Raw genomic sequence first — 10669 nt, forward strand, 5'->3', positions numbered from 1 at the left:
GACAGCAAATTCCAGCAGCATTCCCTGTGTTCCCAGGGAATGCACCAGCCCCTCCTGCTTAAACAAGCAGCTTGAAGAACCAGCATGCACAAGACAAGCAGCCATGCACAGTTGAAGTTCAATGAATCCTGCACAAGTAGCATCTCTAGAGTTGTGAGAGAGTTGAATCATGTCATGATCTGAAAGCAACCTGATCTACCTGCCAGGTTTACAAGAAAAATGTTAATTTTGGTAAAATAATAAATTCAGACACATAGCCACATCCTGTTATTAATTTTATTCCCTTAAAAAATATCCACCTTTTATCTCTGCCAACGTTCAAGTCATTAGGGAAAACTGTGGAAGTCAACATACTACCAAATGTCATGATGCACAGCAAATATCATGAGAGTAGTTTAATGACAGCAATTAAACACTAAAAATATTGAAATACTTTTAATTTAAAAAAAAAATCAAATTATTAAGCCATTTTGAGACTGATTATTCTCTTATGTATTTACATAAAGTCTGTATTTTACTGAAGCAGAAAGCACCAGAAAGACTTTTACAATTAATTTTCAAAAGCTTAGGCATATATGAAAAAGGGACCAAATATAAAACAGGGAAAAAATATAAACAGCTGCAGAAAAACTTGACCGCAAACCAAGTAAATTACAGTAGTTACCTTCTTACAGATACACCCACACCCACTAAAACACAGTCTGAAAGACTAATCTTCTATCTATACTTTACTTGATGCTTGTATGGTGTATTGCATGGTTTAACCTACAATTTTCAATACTTGATTCACAGAGTCTGCACATCATGTACTGGAAACAACATTCCTCCTTGTGCCAGGGGATGGAATTCCATTGCAGTTTGTGAGGGGGACATTCTATACAGGTCTTCCTGCTCCTCCTACACACCAGAGGCTCTGCTCTGTGCAAGACCTTGCTTAATTAGTGTCACTCTCCCTTTCCTAACATTTCCCTGGTATTTCACAATAATTGAATGTTACCTGCAAGCACAACTGAAACATTTTAATTTTTTTAAACAAGTTATTTTATTAATTTCTAACCATATTCATTATCTCAGTATTTTTTTTTGTATCCTGCTTATTTTATTTAGCCTGATATTTTGTAAAACTGTAAATGTTTCTGTGGCATCATCCTTTACTCCACTGCACAAAGCCAGTGAGCAAATCTCTCCCACAAAGTTCTGCATAATACAAGTGGTGATATTTGAGAAACCAGTTATGGGTTAAGTTTGTATGGCAGCTTGTACAGAAAGATGATTATTAAAAAACATTCTCGTAGGAACTCCAACAACCAGTGGTGAAAAGCAGCATTATGGTTTGTAGCTCTGTATTTTCTAATTACATCCTCCCACACTTTAATGAAATGTATCCATTTTTTATGGAAAGGTAAATAAACCCCTAGATAAACTTCACATTGGGCTTGTAAACAAGACTATAACAAGGTTTTATTTGTAAGTACACAATGTTCCACAAAAGAAAATTTATTTTGAATAGATACACGCAATCCTTTTGATTTGTGTTTGCAGATGTTGCAGGAAACCAAACAGAACTAAAAGAAAACAAAGTATTACTAAAATTACACACACACACACATATATATATATAACATTTCCCTGGAGTGGCAATCAGTATTTTCAAAAGGTTGTTAGAAATATGAATGCTTGAACAATAGAAAAAAAAAGAATAACTTAAAAAAGTAGAATATTAGCTTAATTCTACCCATTTATTCTTAAACCTTGTGGCACCATTTGAGATGATTTCTGCTTTTAAAGCAGCTGTATGTTACATATCAAAGTCTAAAAATTCTAGTAAAAGAAAATAGACTTCATATATGGCAATTATTTACATTATCTTTGTGTTTCATGAAAATATGTTCAATGAAATTATAAAATGCTTGTGTAATTACATCTCTACATAAACAAGATGAATTTGGCAGAAGGAGTGTGTTAAATACTACTCTTCAAGGGTTTGGAAACAGTGTTTTCATATTGCACAGTTTTAATATTAATACAGTGTCCAACAGCACACAATACTCCAGAGTTATAAAATAGGAAGCTTGTCATGATTAGTGATGCTTGAAAAAGAAACTAACCCAGTGCCTCAGACAAGGGGCAATTTTAGAGGTGGCTGACACAAATGACACAAACACCTCTTCTCACAGCCATTGGCACAATGCTGTGCTGCCTCCAGCCCCAGTACAAATCACTCAAGACTCCTCAGAGCTGCTCCTTCTGTCTCTCCATGAAAAGCACAGCCATTGTCATTTCCACTTAAGGAATACCTTCCCAAGGTATTCCTTGGGAGATTTCACATGCAGCACCTGCCTGCCAGTGTCTCTGATGTGGGTGAGGTGAAATCACTCACCCTGAACGCTGTCCCTCCCAGAGATGGACTGAAATGCCACTTTGGTCATAAGAAAGGAGAAGGGATGGGTGGGTGGGAGGTGGAGAGAGCAGGTAAGCACAAGTGTGCCTGTTAAGCCCTTCACAGTTTTTGCTCTCTCACACACGTGTTACTTCACACTTTGGCACAGACTGCTGGAAGTTTTCAGGCCTGAGATGTTTCTAGAGGCTGTATTATCTCTAAATAATACTATTTCTTCCCCTATGTACTGAAAAGCAAAAGCAAAACCCAAAATCACTATAAGCTTTACATCACTTTCACACGTGTAAGGGAACAGGAAAAAATTAGCACCTCTGAAAATATCAGAAAATCATTAGGGAATGTTGATTTAGCAACAAAATGTGCAACTCTGACTAGGGAAGAACTTCAAAATAATAATGCTAGGCAGGCAAAACACTGTCACTGGGACACAACTGCTAGAACTAAGTCACTGAAATTTACATGGTAATGGACTTTATGACTAATTTCAAGTGCCATTTTCATCTTAGGAGAAAAAAAAGGTGTATTTTGTTGAGATTTTAATTATTTTGAAAGAGGTCTTAAAATAAAAATCACAGTAAATATCAGGGATTAGCAGGGATTACATTAAGCTAATAATTGTTGTGTTTTGCTTTCCCAAACACTTAAGTCCCTTTCTGCAATGTTCAAGTTATCAAGGAAAATCTTCTACTTTTGTTTCCAAGGCTTCTGACATATATAAAAACACATTTTCTCCTCCCAGCTTTCAGTGCAAAAGAGATGCCCATAGATTTGCATTAATCCAAAACTGAACTAAGAACATCATCCTAAATTGAGGTAGCACATTGAACTAAGTTTCTTTCCAAGAACTTCAGAAAGAAACTGAAGAGTTTTAAGAGTAATGTCTCTGTCAGCAAGCATTAAAACCTTTAATGACTGACACGTTCTTCTCTCTCCACTTGGCAATTTAGGAGTTTACAAGTTCCTCTTTAACTCTTCTTTTTTTCCCAAAAAAATACCGTTTAGTCCATGCACCCTTAGGTCCTGTAGCATCTATTGCAACATCAATAATGGAATCTGGAGTCATCCACCTCAGAAATGCCAAGAGAAGGAAGTTCAGAACAGCAAAAAAAGCAAAAATACACCCGGTCACGGGACCACAGTGAGTCATTAGTCTGTCAAGTCGCTCCTTCATTGGTAAAACCACTTCATCTGCAACTCTGTCATACACCTAAACAGAGAGGAGACAGAAAGTAACATCTTAAAAATGCATTGATTCTACCTCAAAAATCAGGCAGTGCTTTATTATCACTGCACAAAATAAATGATCTAGTCTTAGCTACCAGACAGGACAAATATTGCCCCCTAAAAAGTTTGCAGATCCTAAGTGCTGATTTATGAGTCTTGTTCTAGACATTTCATTCCTTCATTTAAGGAGAAATATGAAACATTCTCTTCTTTTACACACTTCAGAAGTATTTCATTAACTAGCATGGCTGCATAATTTTTCTCTCATGTAGTATTATACAGAAAGGGCTGGGGGTTTTAATGGATTGAATGGGTTCTAATCTCATATTCACATCAGTCCCAGGAAGAGCTTGAACATGCAATTACTAGATTTTAAACACAATGATGGATGAACTCATAGGTGAGTTTGGCACTATTCCAAATCTCTGTATTTGAACAATGAACCAAATCCTAATAGGCTCCTGATTTTTGTTTAAAGAAACAGTAGTTCAATTACTGCACAAAGCAAATATTTGCCACTAGTGACTTATTATACATGTCAATCACAGCCAACAACAAACCCACTACAAACCACTCCAAAAAGGCTTGAAGGACACTGTTATTTCCTTAAGAATGTTACAGGCTCCATTCTACAGGTAACCTTATTTGGTAACAAACAACTACCTTCTGTAAAATTTCAGATCAATGCATACTTCTACCAATTCTATGACCATTTTCCTTCATGAAGTATTGGTGGGTTTTTTTAAGAAAATGTTATATAAAGCAAACTCAAATCTAGGCTAACGTCTGTAAAAACTTTGCAATTCAAATGTTGCCTGCAGTTACAAAATCATAAAATGAATTGTACTGATGGCACTTAAAAATATTAAAATAAACTGTTGTACATATCACTTCAAGGAGGCTTGTAAGATATATATATTTGCATGCAGTACAATCTAAGTAGGAGGCATGGGGTTCAGCTACTCTCTCCTTCCTAAAACACAGGAGGTGAAGGCAGAAGTGACACAGCTCCACAGGTGTTTGTAACATTACTGCAGCAAGCATTCTTCACTGAAGGCAGAGTTTTTCTACTGAAGTGCAGCTCTAGTTCTGAAATATGATTTCAAACCTATGAAAATAAATTTTCATTACAACCACAGCTTATGTAAACTCAGCTGTGTTCAACCTTCCAGCACTAAACTACTTCACATAATTTTAAACTACTTGTTAGCACATGGCAAAGCTTTGTCATGAACTACTATTACCTTGTCATACACCTGAGCAGCAGTTATGCCAGAAAAGTTACTTCATGTCAAGACTTGAACAAATAGAGTAGAAATCTAACTAATGATCTAGGCTTTTCTTCAAAATATTTACCAGCAATCATGGCATGTTAGAAAATATAAATACAAATAGAAAAGATATCCAGGAGTTATTTGTGGGGAAAAAAAGCATTTTCTCGACCTTTTAAAACCATGTATGTTTGAGAGGAAACATGCTGAAAAATTACACTGGAATATTGCATGGTGAATGTGCCTACTAATATTTCAAAGCAAGAATTGTTTCAGAAATATAATTTCAGAGAATTTAAAAGAAGTGATTATACATACTTTCTCAGTTCTCTCTGCTACGTTCCTCCACGTATAAAAAGTCTTTACTTTGTTATGAACAGTTTCTGGAGATGGCAGAGTTCCTGATCTAAGCTGGGCAATTGCTTTTTCTAGTCCATCACACAAAGATTTCACAGAGGGCTCACACAGAATGATGAGATTTTCTGGAAGTACCTCTGGAATCCCACCAACTCTTGTGCTCACCACCTTTGAAATAAACAAAAGAAATGGTAACATAAAAAATGAAACTGTGTGACAGCAATGATATTACATTGTTTAGATGCAGCTATTTAAAAGAATAGGAAAACATCATGGTTTGGGAACTTGACCTGTGTGTGCACTAAAAATGTAAACCCCAGAGAAGACAAACACAGCAGATTACCTTCACCATTGTCCAGAATGATTCTTTGGTGATAAAAGAGATGACTAACTAGACAGGTCTAATGAGTGGTTATGAGACACCTTTCCTGAAGGTGTTTGCCACAATACACAACTGAACCTGTGTAATCAGATTTTGGACATTTCTTCCACAGTATCTCAAGAAACCTCTTACCTCTACTTGCAGAGGATAATTTTACCACATACTTGAAATTTCAGTTTCCTAGGTTACTGAACACTTGCAAAAATTTATTTACATTAATCTGAATTATTATTTTTAAAGAAAATCAGAAATTACAAAGACTCACATTGTGCAATCATCTCTAAACACTGGGCAATAAGAAACTGCAGAACTTCCTCACTTCTAGAGAAGAGATGGCAAGAGAATAACTACAACTAGGTAGTAACTGCTGTCAAAGGATACTGAAGTAAAAAAAAAAAATTGAAGTCACTCCCATTTTCTATACTTACTGTAAATTAGGTACTCTTATCAGTCTGTCTTCTTAATAAGTTCCTTTATCTTTTATTGTGAAACTCTAATTCTTTATCGTTACTGACTCAACTTCTTTTTTGAGTTGTCAGTCTGAGTTGTAAATTAGTCAGGGCTTTTACTGTTCTCTTTCTCTCCAACTTATCTTGAATCCCTACACAGGAAGGCAATTTTTCTGCAGCTCCCTTCGAAGTAAACCTTTGTGAACATCAACTACCCCAAAACTCTGTAAAGGAGTACAAACAAAACAGTATTTGGCTATTTCAGAGAACTGAGAGCAGATCTACATGTTACTGCAAATTCTACACAAAATTCCTCTTGGAGTTGACCCTTCTCTCTCAGCTTCCAGGTGATCTGTAAATGGGGATAACATTTGCTTACCTCTGTCAGATGAAATCAATGTGATAAGCACGTGTTATTTCATTGTGAAATCTGTTTAAAATGGATACATGCTTTCTAGATACTGAGATTTTTTTACCTGTAAACCACAGCTTGCTGCCTCCACAATAGCCATACAAAAGGCCTCAGTGAGGGAAGTGTTGAGAAAAATGTGCCCCTGGACCAGGACATTTCTGACATCCTGGTGTTCCAGGCCTCCTAGAAGACGCACCCTGCATACAAGAGGAAAAAAAAAAAAACAAACAAAAAACCCTCAGAGCTAAATACTAGATTTGGATCATAATAATGCCACATATTCAGAAAAAGGTACCAATGGTTCACACTTATGAAGTGAGAGAACAAAGATGGGCACCTCGGTTTAGTTTTCTCTAAATTTCTCCAGCAATGGAGAAATAGAAAATCCTGCTTTTTTATTGTCACACTGAAAGAAACTTCTGAAAATAAAGTTGGTGGGAGAAGTTGCTGTTTTAATGACATTTGCCTCCAGAACATTGCTACTGAGCCTTCTAGTTCTGCAAGAAAAAATGGCTTCATTCAGTTAATAATTAAGATTTGTCAAATGCATTATCTGAATTTGCAATGTGAGGTCTGACCAATCTGAGTCTGACAAGGGAAAAAGTTTTTAAGATACAATGATCAGGACCTATCAGCTTGAAGAGACATTGGAAAACAATAAAGGGCAAAATGAGAATGATACTGACAATTTTAATTGGGGAAATCACTGACTAAAGCACATAACAGGCAACAAACAACCTAGAAAATAAAATGAACACTCAAGACTATGAAACTTGTTCTTGATCAAGAAAAACCAATAGAAACACATAAATGTATCTGTATCATGGCAACATTCTGGTAACATGGTAGCACCAGGGAACACGTTTGTAGCGCCACAAGAACATATAGGAGACAAGCACCATGCTGAAGAGTTTCATAGTGAAAATAATAAATTCCTAGCAGTCATCATGACATGCAATAGCACAAATGAGCTGTTAACACCTGATGCCACATAAGATCCAAGCATCATGGTTGCAGAGAGGGGCATGATAAATTTATATCTAAGTCACCTTTCTATGTCTCAATGGAGGCTCATTCAGGGCCTAATCATAGAAATATTAACTAATTTGCTGGACCACAGTCCAGCTCCCAAAGTCTTCAGTGTCTTGTTTATCTGCCTTGCCTTTAGCCTCAGGCTTTGGGGCTTATCTGGGGGAGGGAGGCAGGCAGGTCCCCACCCCTGAAGAACCTTGAAGGGTCATAGACACCCACAGAACCAACCTGTCATGTAGCTGGTATCTCTCCCGGACTTCTTCCAGTACGATTCGCTTTGGTCCTTCTCCTCCAACTAAGAAATGTAACTCTGGATATTTCTGACACAGTTCAGGAATTATACCACTAAGCAAATCAATACCTAAGAGGAGAAAATTTAGGGCAAGCCATTATTTTCTTTGATTTCAGAACTTCTCATGATTGTAGCCCACAACTACAACTATATTCGGGAGCTGAAGAAATGAAAGAAAAGGTCTCCTGAAGACAGTTAAACTGCTGTCCACAAAAATATGAAAAAAACCACAACTTGGGACCTCATAGGAGACAAAAATGGAAAAAAAATCACTTAAGTTGCTGTCATTTGATTAAATAAAAAACAATTAAAACACTTCTAACAGAATATAGAGATTAGGCCCTAAATCTTATGTCCAATACGAGCCAAATGTTCCATTTCACAAACTGACCAAAGCTTCTGGTCTCTTCAGTATTACAAAGGAAACACACCTCTGAACCCACCACGTACAAAAACAATGTACATTTCTTCTTCTTGAGTTCACAAACACAAAAGCTTGGAACAGCCACCTCACCACTCCCAGTGCAAATTCCATCCATACCACAGACAGCCTAAGCCGTACCTGACCAAGACTTATCCAAGGAAAGGAAACCAAAACAAGCTTACATTTGACCCCCCATTACCTTTCCTGTAAACGAGTCTGCTGACAACCACAATTGTTATTGTACTGTCATCCCTCCTGGAGGGGTCTGGGGTGAAGTCGGTGGGATCCACAGCGTTGGGGATGACAGAGACAATCCGAGGGTCCAGGGCTGCCCGCAGCACCGTGTTCTCCTTGCTGGTGTAGGAGACGCAGATGATGTGGTTGGTGTCACACAGGGACACCGTCAGCAGCTTGTTGGTCAGCACCGAGCTGACATCGGCGAAGCCGAACAGGGAGTGGTCGGTGAACACGGTGCGCAGCCCCATGGTCTTGGCGTGGAACAGGGCGTCGTGGGCCATGGCCGAGAAGGAGCTGTGGGCGTGCACGATGGTCACCCGCTCCCGCACGAAGATGTACCTGAGCAAGGGCAGGCTGTGGAAGAGCGTCGTGGCCGTGGACTGGTTGTACATCACCTTCAGGGGCAAGTAGTAGACTTTCAGCCCGCTGGTGAGGTAGCGGACGCCCTTGCGGTGGCCGTAGGCGTGGGTGACCACCAGCACCTTGTGGCCGCGCTCGATGAGGCACTGTGACAGCTGGTACACGTGGCTCTCCACGCCCCCCATGTTGGGGTAGAAGAAGTCCGACACCATGCACACGCTGTGCGCCGCCGGGCCTCCGCCGTCCATGCCGGGCCCGCTCCTAACGGGGGAAGGAACCACAAGGCGCCATCACTCGCCGGCGGCCGCCCGCGACGACCCCCGGCCCCCTCAGTGTCGGCGGCCCCGCCGGGCCCACCGCGCGTCCCGCGCAGGCCGCACGCGGGGGGGGGGCGGCGCTGGGCCCCTGCAGAGCCCGGTCCCCGCGGCGGCGGCCCCGGGGAGCGCGGGCGGCGTGAGGGCGGGGGGACCGTGCACGTACCTGCCGGCGGCCGGCGCTCCCTGCGCGCTGCCCGGCGCCATGGCCCCATCGCCCGTCACCGCCGCGGCCACGCCCGCGCGGCGCGGAGCCGCAGCCAATCACCGCCCGGCGCGGCGTCACGCGGGAAAAACAGCGCCAATCGCTGCGCCGGACTGCCCCGGCCTCGCGCCCGGGCTCCTCCCCAGTTCCCATCTCGGCCCGGCCCCGCTCCCATCCCGGCCCAGTACCAGGCCCCGCCCCAGCTCCCATCCCGGGATACACCCCAGCTCCCGGCCCCGCCCCAGCTCCCATCCCGGGATACACCCCAGCTCCCGGCCCCGCCCCAGCTCCCATCCCGGGATACACCCCAGCTCCCGGCCCCGCCCCAGCTCCCATCCCGGGATACACCCCAGCTCCCGGCCCCGCCCCAGCTCCCATCCCGGGATACACCCCAGCTCCCGGCCCCGCCCCAGCTCCCATCCCGGGATACACCCCAGCTCCCGGCCCCGCCCCAGCTCCCATCCCGGGATACACCCCAGCTCCCGGCCCCGCCCCAGCTCCCATCCCGGGATCCTGCCCCGTTCCCGGCCCCGCCCAGCTCCCACCCCAGGATCCAGCCCCGCTCCCGGCCCCGCCCCAGCTCCGCCTCAGCCCCCAGCCCGGGATACCGCCCCGCTCCACTCCCCGCCCCGCCCGAGCTCCCATCCCTGGATCCCGCCCCAGATCCCGTCCCGGTGTCCCGCCCCGTTCCCGGCACCAGGCACCGCGGGCACGGCGCAAAGGCAGCGGCGATGTCCTTGCAGGAGTGGGAAGCTCGTCCCGGACGGCTGTTGACAAAAAAGTGTAGCACGGAGCTGCTGAAAAAGTGGCATAAATGCCGTATAGGGATGGGATTGCCTCAAAATTCCAAAGGCTTTGCTCTGACCCAAAGGAGAAGCTCTCCTGGTGTGTTACAGTTACAGCTGGAGCTCCCGAAATGTTCTAGACTCTTCTGCCACAAGTCCTGAAAGCTTGCTGTCTCTAAATGAAAATAAATTTTAAAACCATGGTTTTTATAGGCGGCCCGGGAGCTTGAACACTGGGAAAGGAGCTGGGTTGGCATCACTTGGCTGTGTATTCCTGCTCTTCTCAAGGAGCCTTACCATCAGCGTTTTTTGCCGCTCCAACACTCTCCTGACTGCTGCTGGCTGCCAAGAAGGGGGTTCATGCCTTTCCTGTATGTTCCCAAAATTACGTTTGGCAGCTCCTTCTTCTTGCCAAGATTTCTGATAAGAATTTTGTCAGATTTGTCTGTCATGACTCCCATGCAAATGTGCTTGTTGTGAGTGACAGTACAAGCTGACCTAGGCTGGAGTGCTGGCTGGGTTCC

The 10669-nt window shown here is 42.9% G+C and overlaps 2 protein-coding genes across 2 annotated transcripts; one reads left to right on the forward strand and one right to left on the reverse strand.

The window, feature by feature from the left end:
• Window positions 1-262: 262 nt before the first annotated feature.
• PIGA (phosphatidylinositol glycan anchor biosynthesis class A) lies at window positions 263-9089 on the reverse strand. The gene is made up of 5 exons (XM_059493969.1): window positions 8444-9089; window positions 7757-7889; window positions 6561-6693; window positions 5215-5421; window positions 263-3608 (listed from the first exon to the last, which is right to left on the reverse strand). The coding sequence occupies exons 1-5, from the start codon at window positions 9087-9089 to the stop codon at window positions 3345-3347; spliced, it is 1383 nt and encodes a 460-aa protein (XP_059349952.1). The 3' UTR covers window positions 263-3344.
• LOC132087613 (uncharacterized) lies at window positions 9088-10307 on the forward strand. Its single transcript, XM_059493970.1, has 2 exons — window positions 9088-9214; window positions 9253-10307. The coding sequence occupies exons 1-2, from the start codon at window positions 9088-9090 to the stop codon at window positions 10305-10307; spliced, it is 1182 nt and encodes a 393-aa protein (XP_059349953.1).
• Window positions 10308-10669: the final 362 nt, after the last annotated feature.

The sequence above is a fragment of the Ammospiza nelsoni genome, chromosome 2 (genome assembly GCF_027579445.1).
Source record: "Ammospiza nelsoni isolate bAmmNel1 chromosome 2, bAmmNel1.pri, whole genome shotgun sequence".
NCBI classification, from domain to species: domain Eukaryota; kingdom Metazoa; phylum Chordata; class Aves; order Passeriformes; family Passerellidae; genus Ammospiza; species Ammospiza nelsoni.

Coding starts and splice junctions, on each gene's coding strand:
- LOC132087613 (XM_059493970.1), top strand. CDS start 9,088: ATGCCGGGCCCGCTCCTAACGGGGGAAGGAACCACAAGGCGCCATCAC. Junction 9,215..9,252: donor CCACCGCGCGTCCCGCGCAG/GCCGCACGCGGG, acceptor GGGCCCCTGCAG/AGCCCGGTCCCCGCGGCGGC.
- PIGA (XM_059493969.1), bottom strand. CDS start 9,089: ATGGACGGCGGAGGCCCGGCGGCGCACAGCGTGTGCATGGTGTCGGAC. Junction 5,422..6,560: donor CAGCAAGCTGTGGTTTACAG/GTAAAAAAATCT, acceptor TTTATTTCAAAG/GTGGTGAGCACAAGAGTTGG. Junction 3,609..5,214: donor TAGCAGAGAGAACTGAGAAA/GTATGTATAATC, acceptor CTCTCTGTTTAG/GTGTATGACAGAGTTGCAGA.